Raw genomic sequence first — 26,876 nt, 5'->3', positions numbered from 1 at the left:
CCATATTTGTCATTTTTTTTGGTTTATTGCTTTGTGCATGAATTGTGCAGTTAGTTTCCTTGTTTGAATTATAATAATGGATAGATTATAAAATGATAGGGTTTGGAAATTAATATAGGGACCAGGAGAGGCAATTTATATTATTATACCTTACATATATTACAAACAATTCTATTGGGTAACACCTTATCACGTGATATGGAATAATTCAGTTAATTTTCATTTAATTGCAAGGGGGGACGAATAACCCTTAAAATTTACACCAGCAATGAATGACCCTATCATTCACCGGCGAATAACCTTTTGAGTGTCTAGATTTGCACTTGAGTTATCTCCCATGAAAATGACGTCACAGACGTAAATAAACGAAATGGCATCGTTCACGTTACACTGACAGCCTATCGAGAGACGAGGAAATAAGGCTTTGGACATGAATAGAGTGCCAGCAGCCAATGATATCTCTTATAAACGGTCCTTTTCAGGGCCATCAATATTTTACAAAAAGATTCTACCTTTGTTGTACATTCGAGAAATTCCAGAACACAAATGTATTTTCAAACCTCAGCTTGTGTTTGTTATGTAAAGAAGATAGTAAGTGTTCTAAATGCCCTTCCACTGTTAGTTCGGTATATCATAAAACAATTGTGGCCCTTAGAATCCATGAATATCCAAAATTGTCAACCCTTAAAAGTTATTTCACTTCGGGCTGCGCCCTCATTGAAATAACCTTCTTGTGTTGACAATTTTGGATATTCACCTTTTCAACGGGCCATAATTGTATATTGTTTAAAGACAAACTTTAATGTTATTTCTTTCAGTCTTCTAATAAGGGTTTGGAAATTAATATAGGGACCAGGAGAGGCAATTTATATTGATTAAAGACAAAAAAATAAAAAAGTGTCTTTCAAGAGGAAGATTGGAATAAAGTTTAAGAAATTGACAAAAGGAAAGGTTAATATGAAAAATCCTTGGAAAAAGATCGTGAATTGTTAAATTATATAGTCGATCGCAATGTAGTGAATTAAATAACAAGTGAAAAATTTGTCCCGGCTATTCAAATGTGGCATTTCTGGGCAGCGCTCCAGACAACCCAGTCAGGCGCCCTATGGTCGTCGTGAGGATTGTGATGATATGGAAGACAATGTTGACATTTTTTCTGTTCTTGATACTGATTTTGATAAAGAAAATCATTGAGATTATCAAAGCCATTATCAAAATCAGGATGGAGATTCTCTCTTTTTCTTGTCTAACATATGTAAAAGAAAGCACGAAAATAAAAGTAAATATCTATCATTTATATTAGTGTTTGTCAAAATAATGTCATTTTTGCAGGACCAGTAGATTTGCACCCGGACCAGTAGATTATTCAGTCCACTGGTCCGGCTGGCCAGTATACATAAAAGCTTAAATTCGACCCCTGATCATAAGCCAAAGATCAAGACTTAGTGACTACCATGTACTTCATCAATAATTAAAACATCCTATACCCAATGCTCAAGCCCAAATTTGGGTTATATCATCAGGTCACATGTTTACCGTATCATGTCAAAAAGTTTACCGTATCATGTCAAAATGTTTACCGTAACATGTCAAAATGTTAACTGTAACATGTACATTAGCTTAATAAAGATTAGGTACTGTAACATGTGTAACCATTGAACATCCCATCGGGATTTTTCACTGACAGGATAATTGAACCTGTTTAGATATCAACAAGATTCATATTTATCCACCTGATATATATCTGATCTACCTGATAACTGTACCGCCAATTAACGTAACAGCCTGTTTACTGAACAGCTCAGGTTAACTCTGAACCACCGGTTATCACAGTTACTGTATCTTTATTAAAAGGGTGCAAACATTAATCTTCCATTCCTCCTCTGATGATGGCCCCTTTATAATAACATTTTTTTTCTTTCAAAAATAGATTTCCCAGACAAAGCAACTTTTTTGAAGGTCAAAGTAGTGGAAGCAAGTGGAAGACTGAAATAAAGTCTTTGATGGCAAAAAATTCATCTTCAGAAAGAATATATATTGGTGACAACGTTCAGAATGGCACAAATGGAGAGTGTGGAACTGTTGTTCAGTTTTATTCCCAGGTAATAATGTAGATTTAATGAAGAAATGTTATTTCCACTTCTGAGAGACCAAATGACACAGGAATAAGGTTATTTTAAGTCAATAAAGTACAGCTACTCTGACATGTTGTACGTTGTATAATTGAATTAAAATGTTATCATTGCATGTTAAGTGTAACAATTCTGAATATATATGAACGAAAGTTGTGGATCTTGCCTTAAACAAGTAACACATTTTAAATTTAAACACATTATGTAAGAAAACCTTTGTTCACACATGTATCTAATATTTTTATAACTGTATATGACTTCTTTAGCTCAGATTCAGTCATCTGTTTAGACATGGCAACTACATCCTATATTGTCATTGACACTTATTATTATGTTTTTTAGGAATTTGAAAATACACATCAAGTATATGCATCTGTAAAGTGTGAAAGGTTGGTATAAACACTACAAATGTAAAGAGAAATAAAATAATGAACTGGTATACATTCATTTTGTGTACATTATAAAAGTTGAGGACAGCAATTGAACATCATTAAATGCTGTTTTTTCTTCTTAAAATTACAGTGCATGGTTATTTCAATGTGTAGCAGGAATTTATCTTGGTATCAAACCAGTGAATCTGCATTTTTTTTTAATTATTAACATTGAACAGATTGAAAATATAATATTGAATAAATACAACATGCACTCGTGCAGTTTTTTATACGCCCGTCAATTTTTGACGGGACGTATTATGGTATACAAATGTCTGGTGTCCGTCCGTCTGTCCGTCTGTCTGTCCGGCGTAAACATGTCGCACTGTAACTTGAGAATGACTTATCCAAATTTCATGAAACTTAATATAGTTGTTTCTTATGATGGTCAAACGATCTGTATACTTTTTGGTGAAAATAAGATTAAAACTTTTTGAGTTACAGGACTTAGTAACTAAAACAGGTGTGTGTTTTTTTTCACATGTCAAGCCGTATCTCAAAAACAGTTTATGATTATTGCTTAAAACTTTACACACTTCTTAGTTATATTTATCTTAAGATCTGTATACTTTTTGGTGATATTCAAAATTTTATTTTTGAGTTATTGAGTATTTTGTAAAAAAAGGGGGAGGGATTTTTCACATGTTGCGCCGTATCTCAAAAACGATTTATGATTATTGCTTAAAATTTTACACACTTCTTAGTTATATTAATCTAAAGATCTGTATACTTTTTGGTTTTGATTCAAAATTTTATTTTTGAGTTATTGAGTATTTTGTAAAAAAAGGGGGAGGGGTTTTTCACATGTCACGCCGTATCTCAAAAACGATTTATGATTATTGCATAAAATTTTACACACTTCTTAGTTATATTAATCTAAAGATCTGTGTAATTTATTGGTTTTGATTCAAAATTTAGTTTTAGAGATATTGAGTTTTTTGTAAAAAAAAGAAGGGGGTTTTCGCATGTCATTGTTGATCAACCTGATCAAAGCTGTGTACACAAGCCTACAATTGCTTACATAAACTTCATTAGACTGTATAAGACAATTACTTATATAAACATTATACAGGTCAAAAAAATGGAACCCATTAAGTGTGTGGACTCTTCAGTTGGCAGGATTACCAACTTCTGAAAAGATGAAGAAATCATCACATCATTTCATTGGAGTAACAAAACCAGAAGACGGGTCATTCGTTACACCTGTGGTGAATGATTTGAATGACATGTTTTAGTAAGTGTAAACATTAATTAGCAAAATAGAAAAAAAAAATACTTTCAAGAAAAAGACTCTTTGATGTGTATATTTTTATAAGAGAGGGTCAGTGTAGAGCAACACCTGTAAGGTGGTAGTTGCTAATGGCTAGTACTTCATCTCTATCTGATCAGATTTAGGTTGAACAGAGACAAACATTGAAAAGAACTCAATAACATGTCTCGCGGAGTCATCGATCTCTCGTTTGTGCATTGGGGTCTATTTAGGGGTATTTTAAGGGGCCTGAATAAGGGAATGGTTAACTAGAACACTATGGGCCCGATCCCCACCTAAACCATATATATACTTGTATAGGACAATAAAACAAATCAATTGAAAAATATTAATTAATTTGCCTTAATCAATTCATTAAATAAATATACATGTTTAAATGATTTTACACTATTCATTTTTTGGGGCTCTTTATAGCTTGCTGTTCGGTGTGAGCCAAGGCTCTGTGTTGAAGACTGTACCTTGACCTATAATGGTTTCCTTTTATAAAATGTGATTTTGATGGAGAGTTGTCTCATTGGCACTCATATCACATCTTCCTATATCTATGTACAATGAATGCTTAATGTTTGTTCTTTCAAATTGTTTGCATTGATTTTTGGTTAACTGTCTATAGCGCTATGATTTATATCGCTTATTATCAGTGGTCCAATTGACAGTTATTTATATGGCGCCTAGACTAAAATACACAAGAAATGAAGCTACATATTATCGAGCTATTATATTGTTTATTTTAGAATTTTTATAATTTGGATAAATATTTTACATTGTTATAAATCAAATATGAGAATTTTGAGTCAAATCAGAATACATGAAATCCCAAACTTGATCAATGTATTTAAATTTTAGTGAAGGAAAAGTAATGTATGATGCAGCTTACAATAAAAATGTTATTGTAACATCCCAAATAGCAGTTGGGTTAATGGACAACAGTATGGCCTCAGAATTTTGTCACCACATGGGTGCTGCAGCTAAAGAAAACTGTAGATTTTGCAGGGTAAGACAATTAATGATAAATATTATCACTGATAAATAGTATCTGAGTCAACAATAGTCTCAGGTTTCCTTTTTTCCATTGCTGTGTAATATTATAAAGGTTTATTGACATATGATAAATTGTTTTCTTTTTTTCTTCTGTTGAAATAAGCTAGGTCTACAGGACACAGTTTTAAATCTATGACTTATACAATATGAAATTCATGTCAATAGCTATAAACAGTTCCCAAAAGTTCATGAACACTGCTTAAAGCTCTTTTGGGTTACTTGTCCAAAAACTAAAATCCTCTTTTAGCTCTCATGGCCATCACTTGGTAATTTCTGCCATCGTTCTTAAACTTTCACAAAATTCTTCTATGAAACTATTTAGCCAAATTGAACTTATCTTGGCAATAATCATTATTAGGGTGTCTTGTTTTAAGATATGTGTCTGATGACCCCCACCTGCCAACCAACATGTCCTACATGGCTGAAAATAGAACATAAGGGTAAAAAGCAAGTTTTGTTTATTATTTTGAAGCTGTTATAAATATTGAAAATCTGAAAGGGGCAAAAATGTTCAGAATGTTTAGCTCTACCAATTGTAAATATACGTCAAAACTTTTCTTGATATTTCACAAAATAGCACTGAAACTGACTGATTTGCATTAACAACCTGTTTAAATATTTATTATCTCCCCTTGAATTTGATCATTATCATTTCTTGCTGATAGAAATGACATTGCATTTAAGGAATAAAAGTACTGTAGTTGAAAAGTTGCCACCGTCAATTGTCCATTTGACGGTCGCAAATGTAGTTTTACTGGTGACGCTTAGCGGAGACAGTAAAACGGAGATTTGCGGCCTTCAAATCAAAATTAACGGTGGCAACTCTTTAACTACAGTACTGTTATTCAGATTCTAATACATTACAAAAAGAAATAATACGTTAAAGCTTGAAAAAATGTATAAATTTGACATACAAAATAAATTCTGCGAAACTTAGTGAATGATTTTGGCTCGAAGACGTCATGGCTAAACGTGACGTCATACAAATGAAAACTTACAAACTGGACGTTATTACGTTACCTCTGCGATTCAAATTCGGATAAAATTACATTGAAACGGTGAATTCGAGGTAGGTGTTGTTTTATTTTCGATGATATTAGTAATTGAACATTTATTGATTCAATCAATTCAAAATGGCGGGTCCCTCCTTAGTTACGCCTGGTCAACTGTGGATTTGATGGTAACTTTTAGCCAATGAAAAAAATTGTTACATAAAAATTGCATTAGAATTGTCTGCATTAAACTTTATGAGCCATCAATGTTCCCAGTCTGCTAATTTATTCAGGTCCTATATTTTATGGTCTTGAATTGGATCACATTTTTTTTTTACAAAAACCCAATGACTAAAAATTAATCATATATATTTTATCTTGTTCCTTTTTTTGTCAGTATCGAAATAACCACTTACTTATTGGAGAATTAAGAACAAAAAATAAAACTGAGGAAATTCTAAAAGAGATTGAAAATAGTACAGAAACATCAACAATGACTGGGATAAAAAAGAAAATATTGGCTGAAGAAATGAAAAAAAGCTGCTCATTGGGATCCACACAGGTATGCATGACTTTATTATATATTATTATATATGGTGTGAAAGCATTATTAGAATTACAATATATAATCATTTTATAGTTATATATACAAGAAGCAAAAACAATTACATGCACTGAAAATTGAAACTTAGCTTTGGACATGCACACTTCATATATATTGTGAGGCCCACACATACACAGGAATGTTGAGAATGCTGAGCTCTGCCAATTGTTTACATTACAAAAAATCATATATACAAGAAGCAAAAACAATTACATGCACTGAAAATTGAAACTTAGCTTTGGACATGCACACTTCATATATATTGTGAGGCCCACACATACACAGGAATGTTGAGAATGCTGAGCTCTGCCAATTGTTTACATTACAAAAAATCTGAACTTTTTTTTTCAAATAATCACTGAACCATGAAAGTGAGGTTAAGGACAATGGACGTATGACAGGCAAAAGCTTATGAACATGAGGCATAAACAAAGTATGAAACATGCATGTCTTCCAACTTCTTAGATCATAAAGCTTTTAAAAAGTTAGTTGGCATTGCCGCCGCTGGATCACTATCCCTATGTCTAACTTTCTGAGACAGAAGTTGTGGATTACGGTAATGTTTACAATAAATCATAAGGTACAGGTGAAGGGTAGTTAATTTAAGAACCATATATATTTGTATTCTGTAAATTTGTTACACCTAAATCAAGATTCATTATTGATTTAATCAATAATTTATAATAAAACTGCAATAAAAATATTCTTACAATAGGTATCACATATGATATCAAGAAATCCACAGTTTTACTAAAGCTAAACAACCAGCTGCACTGTTTAATTATTGTTTTCTTTTTAATTATAATTTCAGGGACATTCCTCCAGATATGCTTCATTGCATATACTTAGGAGAAGTTGCAATCCTATTAAAATGTATGCTAGGCAACTGTACTGACCAGCAGAAGGTAATTGTGACTTGATATCTTTTGTTTTAATGCTAATCATTCTTTTAAATACTATAAAATTTATTTATGTAATAGTCTAGCTGATTTATTTCTTTTGGATGCCTACAATATAATTTTTTTTTCACAGGTCTATGTTCTAAGTAAAATTAATTAGTGTGATTCAAATTCTTAATCCTAATCTCAACACCAAGCTATGGTATCTATTGGTGCATTATAACCACAATTTTTTGAAGCATCAAATGTTTATTATTTCTATTGGGTCAAACACATAATGGCACATAATGTTGTTAAATTCTTTCATATGGAAAACATGTTATTATACTGACACATCTGCAACTTACATTTATGAAAGCAAGTTATAAATTATAAATGTAAAAATTAACTCAATTTTAATGATTATTGATCATAAGTTAATGTGTATATATAGGCTTTACTCATTATTGAAGGCCGTACAGTGACCTAATAGTTGTTTATTTTTGTGTCATTTGGTCTCTTGCATAGAGTTGTCTCATTGGCAATCATACCACATCTTCTTTTTTATATTTATTAATTATTATTTACTGAACATACATTGAAATCAAATTGACATATACTATTGTCCATTAAAGAAACAAATTATGAAATATGAAATACATATTTGAACTTAACCATTGAGACTTTTGGACTGAGCTATGCAAATGTTAGAATAAGTTCAATACCGTTTTAGAATCTAATGCATTCTGGGTAATATTTACAATAGCGTACGCCAAAACGTTGTGATTGGTTTAAAACGTGATAAACAATAGAAATGCAACCAATGACGTGACTTTATTTTCATTTTGGTGTACGAACAATGAGATTACCCATAGTCCTTTAGATTCTGATTAGGCGAATTTACAATATGTATTCCCTTTACTTTTAATGGATCCTGAGTAATTGTCTCTATTATTGGAAAATTGTAGAATACAGTTGTGAATTCCAGCTGATAAAAAGCCAGCTTATCTTTATGAAATGTTTATACATTGTATTTAAATTTATGAAGTGTTTTGTATCACAGCACACTTTAAGATCAATCTTTGGTAAAACATTTTTGGTAAAGATTGCATAATCAAAACCGTTTTGTTGCTGGCTAAGGATAGTTGAAGATAATTCTGGTTCTTTTAATACTTCTGGTTCTTTCTTACAGGAAAAATTTACAGCTAACGTTAAATGCAGCTGACTGGAAGGGCTTTCATCACAAATGTGGAGAAAACTTTGTGAAATATCACAAATCAAGCCAAGGGAAAGACTTCAGGTCATTTGTAAGTGCCAACTCATTAAATTGCTGAATCCATTAAAGAATTATATGTTTTATATAGAAATCTGGAATCAGTTGTGGATTGGTGATTTCAATTGAGTGTTACTTATTACTTAGCAATGCATGGGAAATTGCAGTTGAATCCAGAAACAGACCATGTAAACTATTGTGACTGTCATAATCATCACTTTGCATCTATCCATGAAACCTATGGCAAATAACATCTTACACATTTGGAACTGTATCATAGTAACAATTAATGTACGTTGAGGTTCCAATTAGGGTTAAAAAAACCATCTGATATACCCTTGCTTTTTCCAGTTTTCCAGAATATATACTGTTATTGCTATTTTACGAATTTTCCTTTGATCTTGTTGACTGATAATTTCCTTTCTCAGCGGAGTCGTCAGTGATACGAAAATAGAGTTGAGTGATGAAAATTATCGCTAGAAATTAAGGGAACATGTGCTGTTGTCCAGGAAATTAACAACATCTTCATAGGCTAAATAGCGATAAAGAGATTATCATTGGTCATCTCAACTCAATTGCTTATCTTACTTTCCCCGTCCAGCTGAAGCAAGAAAATCAATCTCTTGAGATGATCAACGATAATCTATAAATATCTTTTGTTTTTAATCCAATGATTAAACTATATAGACATATTGTAATCTGTAACTATTTTAACTAATCGATCAACAAGTAAAATAGTGTTACCATATGCAGTATTTGTTTGAAATAATAAAAATACTGCATAAATGTATATTTAATATAGAGCATAGAGCATTTTTATTTCTAAATCTAGGTACAACTTGCACCCTTTACAGTTCATCACGCAGGATTTAGTAAAGAAATAGTAAAACTTTGGTGTCTATTGTCTGAGGTAGGTAAAACTAACAGGTTCAACTATCTTACAAGTATCATAACTATTTTGATAAATTGTTTTATATTAAATAAGCAAAAGGAAGCATTCTTAGGAAAATATTCTCATTTATACTGCAACTAGTTGTGTTTATTTCTTAAATAAAGTAACACAGCTATAGTTTGTGGCCCGAGAACACAGTTATTTCGTAGTGCATTTCTTTTAGACAATAAATTCAAATTAAAAAAATCGCACCTGCTCTATCTTAAAAAGATTTTTACAGTGTAGTGTACTACTATTGATACAAATAATATCAAAATTATAGGAACTTCTACCAGCTCTAACTCAAAATATTGACAATTCTGTGTTAAGGGGGGCTAAAATTCAGTTTGACAGCTTCAGACATTCTAATTTTTGACCTTTTTTAACTGGATCAAATCACTACTTAACATAAAGATTCAGCACCCAAATTTTTTTAACATGTAATTTCATCCCCTTACTTAATATTTCATGCATAAAATATAAATAAATAAATTGGGAAAGTGTATCAAAAAAAAATGCAAGTTATACACAGTTCACACTAGGGACTATATTTGTAGACAACGAAAACCAAAGGACGATAACTGTGTCCTTGGACCTAATAGGATAGAAAGACTTGACCAATTTTAATTAGTACAAAAGAACAGCCAGTAGCCATTGGATATTGTAGATCATTCAGGTAGTCTTGACCTATTCATTTGTACTGAAAAAAACAGACACATATACGAATATCAATTATATACTTACGAGACATGTTGCAATGTTAAACTTATTACGGTATGTGAAAATCAAGACTTGCATAAAAAATATCACAATATTAGAGACAGTGGCGTCATTTTTCCTCAGAGCTTTCAGCTCTTTGATTAACATGTAATTTCATCCCCTTACTTAATATTTCATGCATAAAATATCAAGAAATAAATTGGGAAAGTGTATAAAAAAAAAATGCAAGTTATACACTGTTCACACTAGGGACTATATTTGTAGACAACGAAAACCAAAGGACGATAACTGTGTCAATTTCATCATGGAACACTTTCTCCACAATCAGTGGTTCATTAAGAGATGAAAATAAGTTGGACATTTGTGTTACAATTTAAAAAGCTATCATTGTATTAGTTTAAGTTGCACCCTTCCCCAGTTTCTCAGCCTCATACAAAAAAGTTTATATTTTTCTGACATTGACCTTATGTTGTTTATTTACTTCTTTCCAGAAAATTAGGCACTTATTGGCCTAGTTTTCTTTGTAGATAGATATAGGAAGATGTGGTATGAGTGCCAATGAGACAATAATTTAACTCTCCATCCAAGTAATAATTTATAAAAGTAAACCCTTATAGGTATACATTACATATGAAAACTAGCATATCATCTCTTGGTGTTTGTTGCTAAACAATAGTTTAGTTATGCAGTATACAGTAAAGTTTGATGTTTGCTTAACACATAATTTACTATTTCAATGAGTACTTACTGTGACACAAATTATTATTTAAATAACTTATGTATGAGCTTTCCATAATTTTTTTTTCGTGCTTAAAGATACTGATTTTATGTTTGATTTAAAGTTTTGCATTTAGTTCTGGTTCTAAAAGTTACAGAATTATGGTCTCTGGTGTTATAGTAATGTGTTTTAATCTCACCTGGCCCAATGGGCCAAGTGACCTTTCTTCTCATCACTTGGCATCTGTCGTCCGTTGTCTTAACTTTTACAAAAGTCTTTTCCTCGGAAACTATTGGGCCAAATTGAACCAAACTTGTCCACAATCATCCTTGGGGTATCGAATTTAAAAAAATGTGTCCGATGACCCGGCCAACCAACCGAGATGGTCGCCATGGCTAAAAATAGAACATAGGGGTAAAATATAGATTTTGGCTTATATCTCTGAAACCAAAGCATTTAGAGCAAATTAGACTCATCAGTAATGCTCAGACCAAAATAAGTAAAAAGCCAAACAAGTACAAAGCTGAAGAGCATTGAGGACCCAAAATTCTTAAAAGTTGTGGCAAATACGGCTAAGGTAATCTATGCCTGGGATAAGAAAATACTTCGTATTTCAAATAATTCATACTTTTTCATACAATTAATTTATACATATGACCATATAATTAATATTCATGTCAGCACTGGGTTTGTGGTTCATTAGTAATTATTATTATATTTATATTTTCAGATTGTTCAGTTGAGTAACAAAATGAAATTGCTGGAATCGGAACTCACTAGGCTGGGTGATCTGCAGTACCAATTTAATGAAAACATTTACAAGCAGTTTCCAGAAACATTGAAAAAACAGAAAATACACCATAATCTCCATACTGAGCAACAAATCAGACTTCATGGGGTCCCTATAGGTTATACTATTGGTAAAAGTTAATAAATGTTATTTTTATACACCTAGCTGTTGATTATTTGTTAATTTGCTTTTCAAGATGTTTGGATTTTTTAGTACTAATTTATCAGTTGATTTTTTTTTAAAACAAACTACAATTTGGTTGAATTTTAACAGGATTGATATTCCAGCATATAAAAGCATGTAGTCAAGTAATTGTTAAAACGATTTTCAAATTGAAAAAATTCAAAATTGAGAAAAGTAAAAAAAAAATATCCGGAATTGTTGAAAGACATGTATAAGATGAAGAGACAAAAAGACAACTCAGACCACACAGAATTGTAAAAATTAAGAACTGAATGTTATATAATGCAACTTATTAATTTGACATATTTTTCAATTTACCTACAATTGTATAATTATTTTTTTTATTTTAGAGACAGGGGAAAGCTGGTGTGGTATAGTCAAACATTTTCAGAGCATTACAAACCACCACAATGCCAACAAAGACACAGCTTTGAAGTTAGCTCATGTTGAGGAAGTTTGCCATATCATTGACAGTGGGACATGGTTTTGAAATGGGAAAAGGTATAGGACAGCATTTATCATGTGATAATTCTTATATGATTTGCATATTTGGGAATACATTGATATTAGTCGAGAAAACTTCGAGTAGCTGTTCTTTAATGTTGTTTTTTTTTTTCGATAGACGACATTGACCTAACTTCTTTTCATAACCAATGTAAACAAGATGGTGGCAATGATAACACAATCTGGACCGAGGTTAACAAAATCTATTTTCACTTAGCGTTAATCGTTAAATAAAAAAATAAACACAAAACATTTTTTTGAATGATAATAAGAGTTTTTGTAGTTTATTCTTTATCAGATAGCAAATTCACGAAGTACATATATTTTAGTTAACCAACATATATATTCTTGCGCTAGGCTTATTCAATTTCACAAATATAGAATTTACGTGTGATATGGGTTATGAGTATGGTTAAATGTATTCCTTATCTCCAATTCTAAAGAATTTTATCGCACGGCGGGTAAATTATCACGTTTTGATTGGTTTAAAGCCGTCACGTGGTGACCCCCTATGGATCCGTAGGGGGTTAGTAAATTTCATAGGGGGTTCATGACGTCACATCTACTGTTTATGGTGACGTCATCTATTACTGTTGTTGTGTTTCATTGTTTATTTTTCAGTAAAATGCCGCAGAAAAAGTCCAGCGAACGATAAATTCGTTATACGGTTAACTATTGACCCCCTACGGACCATAGAGGGTGAATAAAATCCATAGGTGATTCGGCCTCCGGCCTCACCCCCTATGGATTTTACTAACCCTCTATGGATCGGTAGGGGTCAGTAGCGAACCATATAACTTATAATAAGGAGTAAACACCTTTTAAAGGAATTTATTGGTGTAGAAACTGGACCAAGTCACTCACAAACTTCAGACTTTTATTTGTTTGTGAGTGAATTGATCGAGTTTATACAGGGGAACTAAAAGTAATATATTTTTTTACAGAGTTCAACCTGCACAACAGACAATTGAAGAGATAAATCATCCACGGATTTAAACTTTTGTAATGGGAAATAGGACACAGAAAGAAGATGGTAGGATTTTAGTTTTGGATACAATAATTTTTTTTTAAAGTTGCTACAAGCTTTGAATGAAGTTGCAGAGGGTATCATGTTTTTGACCCGTTGTCTGTCCTTATGTCAGTCTATCAGTCCTGTTCTTGTCATCGCAACTCCTCTAAACCACACACCAGAATTTCATGAAACTGGTAGATAATAAAGACATACTTTGAAGGTGTGCATATTGACAAGAAATTGATTCAATTTTTTTTTCTAGGAGTAATGCCCCTTTGAACTTATTTGCCTCAATATACTACTGCAACAGTTTGTCATCGCAGCTCCTCTGAAACTGCACAACAGAACACCCTGTTGATATCTGTTGGGCTGTTAATGTATGATAAGACACCTAATTGCAGGATAAATTTATAAACCAAAACACTGAAAGCTAAAGTTTTAGGCATTATGACTTCCCACAAGAAACTGGGAGTTGAAATCAGATGCTATAGAATTGTAAGCCTATTCTCCTTAACTAATGGCACCTGTAATGTTAAACAATTAAAAGTCAAATCATTAGAAGTCAAAGTATAGTATTTTAATGAGTCAATAAAAAATAAGTTAAAAAGGAAGAATGAAAGGAAATATATGTTCAGCTGTTCTTGAAACACTTAACACCATTTTCTATACAATAAAACTGAATTCTTAAATAATTTAGCAGATATCACTTAAATGTATTATAGTCTTCTTAAATAAATTGACATTTTACAATTTTTATTAGAACAAATTATAGGAGTGAAAAGAAATGTAGGAGACGATATCAGAAACATGAAAAGGAAGGATGGAAGTAAATTAAACATTGGAGAAATTATTATTTTAAATTAGATGACCATGTAAGTATGCCATTTTTTTTATTCCAGACAAGTTTGTTCACTGTGATTTTCTCACATGCTTTTATCATGATAGATAGACAATAATAGTGCATTGACTTGACATTTCAACGATATAAGGATGAGGCTTAGAAACAGGGAAATGCGAGGCTCTGCAATCTAGAAAAAAACATTTTCAATTGTTGTTTAATGTGTTAATATTATTTATTTGATTCAAATATTGTGAAAAATCGCCCTTTAAAAGGCCTCATATCAGGCGGAGAAATATGCAACACAGTGAACTGTACATTACCTGTTGAAACCCTCAATCGATGGTGAACAAATTTGTTTGAGTATGGACTAAATTATCAACTATACATAAATCATTTATAGATTTCAAACAAATATTATTAACAAATGAAATATGTTTTTCCAAAATATGAAATAATTAAGTTTGAGTCGTTCCACGCATCATTGTAACAGGTTGAAGAGGTAAATATTTATGAGGAAAAGTGATATCAGGTCAGTGACGGTATGTGACAAAGAAATATACAGTCAACGCATTTTGACTGCTCAAATAGAATGAGTGCAGTATGAAATAATACAATATGAGGATGAATACCATTAAACCCCGGAGCTTGTTCATTGTCCAATAGTTCCAAGCTAATGATTGCCATATTAGAGATATGAACATGTTCAATTTAAGATGAAAACACTAAGTTAATATCAAAAATTATTACATAAACATGTCTGTTTAAAAACTAATCTGTGCATCTCCGGGTGATTTAAAACAAAAACAAAAATCAGATGTTACACACCTATTATGTATTTCCCCAGATAAATCACTCAATAATGAAAATTTTTCCTTTTGATAAGTTCATTGTTCATTTTTAGAATTAAAACAATAAACTGATACCAAGGGGTAGAGATACATTAATAAATGCTTATAAATGATTTTTTTTTATGGATTTTTATTGGTTGGAATCTAAAAGTTTTAAATTTTAAGATCGAAATTTAAAGTTTTTACACCTACCTTAATCAATTGTTGTAAAAGATGCAAAATATCATAAATTATGCAAACAATTCAAATTTAAAGTTGTTATTTTTTTGAAAGATAAAGTATCTTTAAAATGTTCTTTTTCAGATTAATTATGGTAAAATTGACTGCAAAACCAGTTCAGATGTTACTGTTTTGTTGATGATACCTCACCAGGAAGATCCCTTATTCCATTGCAAGAGCCTTACACTCACCACAAGAAGAAAAAGCTTGCCTTACAATATCATTGAGGGCTCTTTGTTTGTATCTCATGATTGTAGAAATGGTGGATGCTGTTCCATGGTTACAAACCAATCTATTAGACAATTTCGTCATAATTATAAACATGGTGTCTATCTTATTAACAGATTTAAAATTCATTTTAATTATAAACAATTTAATTCCTGATTTAAGGGCATACTATATAGTTAAGCTATATGTTCAGGTTAAACACAATAAAGGGAACAGTCCAAGTTTGCACCTGGGGTAAGAAATAGAGATCAGCACAATTGAAAAAGAATTGTTATCCTCAATTAATAATATTCAATTTTTACAAAACTTATTTGGTAAGTGAAAAAACTACTGGAAATGTTTTACATTTTAATTTTACATTCTAATTTGTATTTGGTTAGGCAAGTGCTCAGGTCACAGACACTACTGGTAATAGTCACCTCTGGAAATGTATGTCTTTAATAAAATATAACAAGTCTTTAAAGCACTATTATAATTCCAAAATCAACTAATTATTATACCAAACAAAGAAATCACAGGAAAAATGTTATATCTTTTATATTTAGAAAAAAATATTACCACCATTCTTAATAAATGAAAAACCGGATTATTGGCTACCTTTTTCCATAAATTTTCTGAAAACATCAATACTTTAGGTGAATAAAATTTAGTCAAATATATTTTTCCGTCAGTCATACTACTGGAATTGTAAATAAGTCAAAAATAAAGGAAAATTTACCATAGAATATACTTGGGGTCATCAAAATAACTTTTAAATGCATTCTTCAAACAAACAAAAAACTCTAATGTCAAATACAGATCTATAACAATTCTACATGATTGTGTTCATAATATGAATTTGAAATAATACCAAAAAAACTCATCTTTTCAGTTTATAACCAACTGATACAAAATTGTTTTTTATACGCCCGTTTACGGGACGTATTATGGTATACCGTTGTACGTCCGTCTGTCTGTCCGTCCGTCCGTCGTCAACATGTCGGACATTTACTCAAAAACGCTTTAACCAATTTGCTTAAAACTTTGGTGAATTGTTTATATTTATTGACGTGAGCTCCCTTTCGTTTTTTATAAATTTTAGATGTTACGTTTCCGAGTTATGGGGTTTTATTCATTAAAAAAAGGGGGATTTTCCAGTTTTCGGACTATAACTCAAGAATGCTTTCACCAACTTGCAAGAAATTTTGGTTAATTGTTTATATCTATTGACATGAGCTCCCTTTGGATTTTTATAAATTTTAGATTTTACGTTTCCGAGTTATGGGGTTTTATTCATAAAAAAAAAGGGGGATTTTCCAGTTTTCGGACAATAACTCAAAAATGCTTTCAGCAGTTCTCATGAAACTTTGATGAATTGTTGATATCTATTGATGTAAGCTCCCTTTAGAATTTTATAAATTTTAGATTTTACATTTCCGAATTATGGGGTTTATTCATTAAAAAAGGGGGGATTTTCCAGTTTTCAGACAAAAACTCAAAAATGCTTTCAGCAATTCGTATGAAACTTTGGTAAACTGTTTATATCTATTGATGTAAGCTCCCTTTAGAATTTTATAAATTTTATTTGTTTATAGTCTGACAACAGATTTACTAAGTATTGCGCAACAGCACAGTGTATTGCACAACAGCAAGAAATCTTTAATTGAATATAAATTCAATTCATATCACCAACTTCAAGTTCTTTGACTACATTTATTCAGAAACCTATAATAGATGTATGTCAAATATTTAATTACAATCCAAATTCAGACCTGTATCAAGCTTGAATATTGTGTCCATTTTTGCCCCAACTGTTCAGGGTTAGACCTCTGCGGGCGTATCCAGCTGCGCTCAGCAAAGCAGTTTATTTAATAATATTTTCTGGTTTTAAATTAGTACATCAAGAATTTTAAGCAAATTATTGTTTTCATCATTTTTATGCCCTTCCCCCCTTTTCCTGTAGACATAGGCAATAGGGGCATTAAGAGTTACCCTTTACTGTCTGACCATCCCATTTTCGTCTCTGCACTTTAAATTAAGTATGACTTATAGAAATTTAATTAAACTCCTACACAACTCTGAATGAAAACTCACTTGCAGACAAGATCAAATTGAGCAGTATGTCAATAACCTTTCTAGAATTATGCCCCTTTATAACATGGAAAATTGCAATATTTTTTTTCTTGCAATCTAAAGTTTTCCTGATCCAAGTTTTATGAAACTCAAACAAAATGCAAAGAACCACGACAGGTAGACAAAATTCAAATATAGGTTGTGAGTCATTTACCATTCTTGAGTTATGCCCCTTTTTAACTTTGAAAATTGGAAAGTTTGGGTGGATACCTTCATATTCTAAGACACACTCTTATTCTATTTTTTTAAATTTTGTATCAAGCAATAAATGATGCTACATTAAGGCAGACTTCAAAGAATCTATACATTCAGCCATAGTAGTTAAACAAAAAATATTTATTGTTGTAGTGAACTGAAAATATTTTCAAGGCTATAAATGATCAACACTTAATAGATTTAAAAATGTATAGATAAGAAAATTAAGTTTTATTTCAATTTTTTATGGGCATTAAGATAATCTGAAAATGGATACATTTACAATTTGAATAAATTTAATGGAAAAAATATGGTCATTTTTGAAGGGCAATTTCAAAATTTCTGAAAAGGACAATTTTTGGATCTCTTATCTCACCTGAATTTAAAAATTATTTTAGTCAGAATTTTCAAATTTTGAATTAAGCTAAAGGATCCAATGGCTTATATTGATAAACATGATAAAGAGAACTGTATTTATTGTATTAAGTAGTTTAGCTGTATAGCTAACACAATGAAGACATATTGTAAATGTCCCTTTTATTGTGTTTCACCCTTTGTATGTGAATGTGTTTTAAGAATTTAACATAGACTACACATCATGTTTTATATTTGTATAAAAATAAGAGATGTAATATGAATGCAATTAAGACTATTATATATCCACTAGTCTGTTGTTGTTAACTTTTACAAAAATTTTCTCCTCTGAAACTACTGGGCCAATTTAACCAAATTTGACCACAATCATTATACAAAATGTAAGGGTGTCTAGTTTAAAATTTGTTCGACGACCCTGCCTGCCAACCAACATGGCTGCCATGACTAAAAATAGAACGTAAAATACCTGTTTTTTGCTTATATCTCTCAAACTAAAGCATTTAGAGTAAATTTGACATGGGTACAAATGTTCATCAGGTTTAAAATCAGTCAACCAGTAGTTGGGTAACGCTGCACTTGAAATATTAATTTTAAGAAAATTTTGGAGGTTTTAGTTATCTTGAATATTTTTATATATAGAAATAAACTGTAAACCCAATAATATTCAGCAGAGTAAGATCTACAAATAAGTCAACTTACCAAAATTATCAATTGACTCCTTAAGGAGTTATTGCCCTAAATAGTCAATTTTTACCAATTATTTGTAAATTTTTGTCATTTTACAAAAATCTTTTTCCTGAAAATAGAACATATAGGTAAAATGCAGTTTTTGGCTTATAACTCTGAAACTTCTAAGACAAATTTAATCAACCTTGGCCACAATCATGAAGAGGGTATCTAGTTTAAAATTGTGTCTGATGACCCTGCCTGCTCACCAACATGCTTGACATGGTTAAAAACAGAACATACATGTAATGGTAAAATGAGTTCTTGGCTGATACTCTGAAACTTAAGCAAAAGTATAATGGTTGCATTATTTTATGCATCAATTGTAAACAAAAAATTCAGGTGAACGACACAGGCTCCTTGTTTCTTGATATTGTTAAGAAATATATTAAATTCAAGAGGAAAACGGAGATGATTTCTTTCAATTTTACTGATAGTACTCATGGAAATAAGGTCTTAAATGTAATTAAGAAGCATACAGAGATTTTTTTTAAATCTGTATTTATACTGATTACAATCTAAATGAAAGCTATAACTGTATTAGAATTTGGTAAAAATACCAAAGTGTACCACTAACTGAGCATTGCTATCTCATAGATTGAGCCATTTGCTTCCTTGTTTAGTATATTTCTTAGTAAAGTTTATTTATCAGTGTACATGAGTATCTGGTAAATTTAATTTCTAAAACTAAAAATAACAATATCAAACCTTTTGCATTTTGGCATTTTACAAGATTTGCATAAGAAATTTCGTGAAAATTTTAATGTACAATAAATCAATATATGTAAAGATATCTGGTTTTGAACACAACCATATTGTAAAATATCAGCAGTGAGTGCAGTCAATGATCTGAAAGGCAAAACAAAAACTTATTTTGTATTGATTTGTATAATGGTATAATGGTGTGATGGTGTTGTTGGATATCTGTAGACACTGTGATATTATTCAGTTATTATGAACCAAAACATGAGAATTTTTTTACTATAACAATGTTTAAGACCATAAAAAAAAGCCTGTTCTAGACCCTCAAAAAAGGGGCTCAAAACAGGTTAATCACTTTATTGCAATACAACATTTTATTAAAAAGTATGATGGAAAGCCTTTTTTCTTTGTATTCTTTGTATAATTTCCATTGTGATATATATGACAGTTTTAATATAACATTTATGGTTTATGAGTCAAAAGTTGTCTATACAGGGGTCAACCCTAAGTATTTGAAGTTGGAATTTTTTCTTTGTATACCATGTGAAAATTCTGGTCATTTATATTTGTGCTAGACTTTATTGGGTATCTCCATTCAAAAGGCCAAAATTTCCACTTTATTCCTATGAATTTTTTTCCCTAAATAGCCAGTGCTTATTCATAAATGATTTAAGTATTTAAATTTTCCTTGGTGATATTTTAAGCATGAATTATGATGCATTAATCACAGCCCTTTACATGTATCTAATCTTTATTGCCTTACCAGAGATATACTTGATAAGTTCTCTCTCATTGTGACATGACTGATTAATCCTGCACTTTTAAAAGATATGATAATGTTGCTGATACAAGCTTTATCTCTTTATCTTATCATTTTACAGGCAATTGAAGTACATCCAATCATATTGCTAAATCATGTAAAATTACATATGTAGGATAAAAAAAGTTGTTTGATTTATTGAGAAATTATAGATATTAACTCTATGATGTTGAGAAGAGTGGTGATGTCAGAAGGCATCGATATACCCCTGCTGTAGCAGAGGGGGCATTACATTTTACCTTTGTCTGTCTGTACGACAGTATGTCTGTATATAAGTCTGTACGTCCCAAAGTTGGTTCAAAACTGTCTGTTATCTTACTTTAGTTTGCCTCAACCAAATGTTATGAAACTTATACACAATGCTAGTTAACACAACACACAGATCAAGTTTGAATTTTGGTGGTGTCACTTTAATCGTTCTAGAGTTATGTCCCTTTGCAACTGGAAAAAATGCTGATTTTGTTTTCGTTTCTGTAATCCAACATAAGTTTACTACAACCAAATGTTATAAAACTTATAGACAATGCTTATTCAACAAAGTACTGATCAAGTTTGAATTTTGGGAGTGTACCAATTTTTTTTGTAGAGTTATGCCTCTATACAAATGTTTTTGTTTCTGTTCTCCAACTTAAGTCATCTCAACCAAATTTTATGAAACTTATACACAATACTTATGTCCCTTTATATAATATGCAAGCAGTGGTATCATCTGTGTCCAATGAACACATTCCCTATTTTTTTCTATGGCCATCACCAACACAACTGCATTTAACTTTGCAAACAATTTGAACTTTGTAACCCATACAAAAATAATTTAAAGCATTCTAACACCCATATTTTTTTTTCTGTAATAGCCCTAACCTGATTTGAGTAATGCTCAAAGGTGATTTTGATAATTCGTAATTTATATGTAGAAAGATATTGTATATACACATGCATATAAACTACCAAAAAACTGTGTCTGTTTGTTTAATTTATGTTTATTCATTATAACTCTATTGCACATCATTACAGAAAAAAACAAGTTTTTATCTCTCCTCGACAAGAGATTAAATTTGAGACTTAGGTATGCTATAAACAGGAAATGTCAGTTGAAGTGGAACCACTAATGGTATGTCCATGATATGTGGTATGCAGCTCCCATCTCATGTACTTCCATGGAGATAATTTGGCCGGCCCCATCAGTTATGGTCCATTGACTCTGAAACTTTTTTCTATTTAACTAACTTTCATAATTTATACATTAGACACAAATTTGTGTCTTAAGCCACAAAAAACTATGAAATATTATCAAGGCCATGTAATACCAGAGAAAGGTTTGGTCAGTTAAAGAAAGAATTCCAGCATGTAAACCTGTAAGAATTCAGATCTATGCACGCTAAAATATCTGTTCTTTCTGTTGTAAATAATTTAGATGAGAATTAAGTTGAAACCTACAGAAAACCTGATAGACAATTAACTTTCAGAAAATATTCTCTGAAACCGCTTGACATGCAGGGCTAAAACAGCAACCATGGCAAAAATATACCTGGAAATTTTATTATTTATTACCGGTAAGGCTGTTCAAATCATTTACAAATGTTCCATCATGTATGTTATCGATTCTGATCAACTCTGTGACATCATAACACGGAATTTGTACTAATGTAAAAATAAGAAGATGCGGTATGATTGCCAATGAGACAACACTTGAGACCAAAAGACGTAGAAGATAATAATCAAAAGTGACTGTATAGACTTTTCGATGTGCAAACCCATACTGCATAGATAGCTTTTAAGGCCGCGCAATAACAAATGTAAAACAATTTAAACGAGAAAAACTAACGGCCTGATGTACGTATAAACAAAAACAAAATATGATATTTATACAATAACACAAACACTGAATTACAGGATTCTAAATCTTGACATACAGAGTGATGAGGGGTTTGTATTGTGTAACTGATAACAATCACATCAACGAAACTTCTTTTAATGACAACATGTCGAAATGTCACAAAAATAAAGGAAGCATGTATACTTTCGGATTAAAAATTCCAATTTGTCTGTTTGTCTTTTTCTTTTTTAGCTAAGGCGTTCTCAGTTTATTTTTAGATCTACTTGGTGTCTGGGACTATTATACTAATAGTATAATAGTCCCAGTTGGTGACAAGTATGTCGAATCAAAATAGAGTTTTACCTGAATACTTTTGATTGTCTCTCTGGTATCTTAATTTCGCCCCTCTTCTATGGTCTTTGCTTTATCGTACTTTATGATTGCTATCATTTAGCGATCACTATGATGTCTTTAATCATTTTTAGTTTATGTTTCTTTGTATATAGTTTCTAAATGAAAAGCAAGTTGTCCATTATCACTTAACGTAAGTAATTATACAAATAAAATAGTTTCAAGTCTAAAAAAGATTGTGTTACCTTTTATTGATCTTCCATTTTGATGTCATAGATAGCAATGTCTTCTTTTCTGACAAACTCTCACAATGAACATATTTGCATAATCATCCTTATGCTTTCGATTTATATCTTATTAACTATATTAAAGTACTGAAACTCAGTATCAGTTCTTGAAAATGACTGACTTTTGCAGTTCTGAAAAAATGACGGGAAAATGCAGCACTGAAAAATGACTGAAATTTACAGTACTGAAAAATGACTGAAATTTACAGTACTGAAAAATGACTGAAATTTACAGTACTGAAAAATGACTGAAGTATTCAGTACTGAAATATGACTGAAATTTACAGTACTGAAAAATGACTGAAATATTCAGTACTGAAAAATGACTGAAATTTACAGTACTGAAAAATGACTGAAATTTTCAGTACTGAAAACAACTTTTTCTCAACATTACTAAAAATGATATATAAATTAATGTACTGAAAATACATGGGTAAGAAATGTACTGATTAGTGATGTTTCCTAAAAGTACTGTTTATATAGCGGGATTTAATGTACTGATTAGTGATGTTTCATAAAAGTACTGTTTATATAATGGCATTTAATGTACTGATTAGTGATGTTTCCTAAAAGTACTGTTTATATAGCGGCATTTAATGTACATGTAAACGTTAGGCAAATTGTTGGTAGTGTAGGGCAAAAATGCCACACATGTGTCACGCATGTACCTAAAAACGCATGTGTCACAGGTGTGTCACATGCTTAATACACATGTTTCTTGCCACGCATGTGAATCATGCGTGGTACACATGCGTTCACATGCGTAATACACGCATGTGAATCGCATGTGTCAGAAAAACACCTGTGTCACGCATGTGTTGGAAAACGCATGTGACACATGCGATATTTGCATGTGTAACACATGTATAGTCAAACGCATGTGTAACGCATGTGTTACACAGGAAAATTTTGTTGATGTGAATTTAAGTTAAATTTTTCACATGAATTTTACGTTAAATTTTTCGTGTGAAATTCACATGAAAAAAAAGTTTAATTGTGTCCAAGTTGAAAAAAATTAACATCAAAATTAAAACTTGTTTATTAACATCTAATACCTTGTAAGACATATATTCCATTGAAAATCTTATTTTACTTTTAAAAAAATTATTTTCACATGAAACCCCCCTTTTTTTGAATGATCAATGCATTTAAATGGGGAAACATAATTGGAACCCCCCTTTTATCCTGTGTTGGGACCCTCCCCCTTTTAAAAATGGCTGGATCAGCCCCTGATTATCCTTAATTGTCACCATAATAAATGGTATTTTATCCAATCAGCTTAGGAAAATAATCGCAGTAAAAAAAGGCAAAGTAAATAAAATTGCAATAATTGTCAGATATGGGTCCAGGATCCTTAAAAAAAAGTGAGACTAGACTTGTAAAAAGTCTCTCTCTATATATAATTCCTAAAGGGAGTAGGCCAGGGGATTCTGTGAATCATCCCCCTTCCCCCATAAAATGTTCTTCTTATTTGAACAATTAAAAGTTTAATCTTTAAACATTTATTTTAATTAAGATTTTCATTGGTATTTCTTTTAATACATATACACAGGTAAAAGAAGTATGCATTTATATTGGGAGAATTTGGTGTTAATTGCAGATCTTTTGATCTTCACCACTTTGAAAAAAAATGATTTAGAACTTGGAATATCTAGATGTGTTGTGACTTGTGTTGTGTTTTTGTTATTATTGTTTGAATAACTTTCTCAAAGGTGTGTTACAATAACCTTACATCTCTTTTTATTCCTATATATCTGCCAACTATCTTGGACAAAAGACAGACAGATACACCAGGAACATATATATTGACATTAGATATACTGTTCCCAGGATACACCCAGTAGATATATTTAAGTCTTAGGTGCTTCATACAGTTATGGAACTAAATTATAAATTTGCATATTTTATTTAGTATTTTCTTATTTGTAACCCTTGTGTTACAAAAATGACTGATTGTATGTAACATTGACATTGGGTTGTACAAGTGTAAATTTAAAAATTACCTGGTTTGGTAGTTCAAACAAACGTGACCAATTAACATTGTCAATACTTGATTGTTGACCATTCTGATTATCTGTCCAAGTACAAAACTATGCTAACAAGATAATACACATGAGCATATAGAAAGTACTTGAAAAGTTTCAGAGTGTTTGGGGTAGTCTGTCCTGTTCAATACGGCTCATAAGATAAAGGGGAAAGCAACACTATTATCGTGTTTAAATCACGACAAACAATAGTCACTACATACTTTCGTCCCTTTAATTTTTAGGCTTATACAATGTACAGAATAATATACCATTATAACTTTATCATACATTTCTTCATCTTTGGTGTGGAATAAAAGCAAAGGATATAATTACCTGCTTATATTTTACTTGTGTTTCATTTGGTGGGTTGAGAGGGGTTTACTGTAACGGCGGGTATAAATTTACATAGGCGGATCCAGGGTGGGAAAAATTTGGTTGATTATATAGGGAATCACTGAAGCATGACTGGAGCGGCCCCCCTTAGGTCAGTCAGCGGGCCCCCCTTATGAAAAGTTCTGGATCACCCACTGACTTACCACCACCCTGGCACATATCAATGATCAGTGTTGGAGCTGGGACTATTGTATAATAGTCTCCATAATAGTCCCAGGTTGGAGGCATTAATGTAATTAATACCATTGTGAGGGTACTACTGGAAAGAAGTTGTTTAAGAATAGATCAACCAAGGATTTGTTTATTGGATCAACGGTGATCAACATTTTAAAACTGTGATACCCAAACAACCTTGGTATGAAATACTGTACAGAAATTCCCAGTAACCGTTGGGCTTAACATTACATAAAAACTAAAGATTGTGCCATTGACGGATCCAGAAATTTTCATAAGGGGGCCCACTGACTGCTAAAGAGGGGGCCTCCCTAGTCATGCATCAGTGATTCCCGATATAATAGATCAAATTTTTGCCACAAAAAGGGGAGGGGCAGGGTGCTCTAAATCCGCCTGTATGTGCAACACGAACCTCCAAAATACACGGGTGAACTCAAGTATTGTGAATGATAAAGTTAGGAACTTTCTGCTCAACATGTGGCAACCTAGGTTTGAGTATACATGTAATTGCCAACTTGAAATTAAGTAAGTAAAACTTTGATTTGATTCGCCATATTGGCAAACATGTGAAGATAAGATCTGGTGAGCTTTTCGTCGAATATCATGAGGAGATAGTGTTGAAAATATTTGCATAGTTCATGAGTTGAAAATTATAAAACAAAATATATTGTTTAACCTTGGACAAAAAGATCAAGTCCAAAACTGGCTGTTATTTGTGTAGGCTACCTTAATCTTGAAGAGTATGCAATTCTAAATCAAGGAGGCGGTAGGCAATTTCCTAATAATATTACAAAAGAACTTGTCACAGATTCTTAACTAAACGTCTATCAGATTAGTAAAATCAGAGACATATAATACAATATTGTATTATTTGTCTCTGGTAAAATTTCTAATTCACTGACATCTGTTGGACATAGATACTCAAATTGCAGAATCTTATTAGTAATAAAAAAAAATCTGTGTTTTCTGTGACATCATTTTGAAAAATATATGTTTATATTTTATTTATTACACTCTAACTGTCTAACATTTAATTCTCCTCTGATTAGAATTTAGAGTAATTATCGTTTGTCAATTTTCCAAACTTCCCATGCCCCCCTCAGCAGAGTTATTTAATTCTGAATGGAACAAAATGTGAATGAGTTATAAATAATATATAAATGATTGAATATTCTTTATTTAGTTTTTCTTTATTCTCAATTCTTCCAGAGACATGTATATGCTCTGAGAATAATGTCTTTGCATGATTCTTCATAATTAAGTATACTCAATTATTCTCTATG

The 26,876-nt window shown here is 31.4% G+C and overlaps 1 protein-coding gene and 1 long non-coding RNA gene across 2 annotated transcripts; both read left to right on the top strand.

Annotated features, from left to right (window-relative positions):
* Positions 1-3,637: 3,637 nt before the first annotated feature.
* Positions 3,638-7,224, top strand: LOC127701828 (uncharacterized). The gene is made up of 4 exons (XM_052205794.1): positions 3,638-3,797; positions 4,680-4,827; positions 6,264-6,428; positions 7,186-7,224. Exons 1-4 carry the CDS (start codon positions 3,703-3,705, stop codon positions 7,222-7,224), a joined length of 447 nt encoding a protein of 148 aa, XP_052061754.1. The 5' UTR covers positions 3,638-3,702.
* A 1,318-nt stretch (positions 7,225-8,542) lies between these two features.
* On the top strand, positions 8,543-11,897 carry LOC127701118 (uncharacterized). The gene is made up of 3 exons (XR_007981825.1): positions 8,543-8,655; positions 9,454-9,531; positions 11,721-11,897. It is a non-coding gene; the product is annotated as an uncharacterized LOC127701118 (long non-coding RNA).
* The last annotated feature ends 14,979 nt before the right edge of the window (positions 11,898-26,876 follow it).

Source organism: Mytilus californianus, unplaced genomic scaffold (genome assembly GCF_021869535.1).
Source record: "Mytilus californianus isolate M0D057914Y unplaced genomic scaffold, xbMytCali1.0.p SCAF_5, whole genome shotgun sequence".
Lineage (NCBI taxonomy): Eukaryota > Metazoa > Mollusca > Bivalvia > Mytilida > Mytilidae > Mytilus > Mytilus californianus.
The sequence above is the reverse complement of the archived record's forward strand: the minus strand, read 5'-3'. Positions and strand labels throughout refer to the sequence as shown.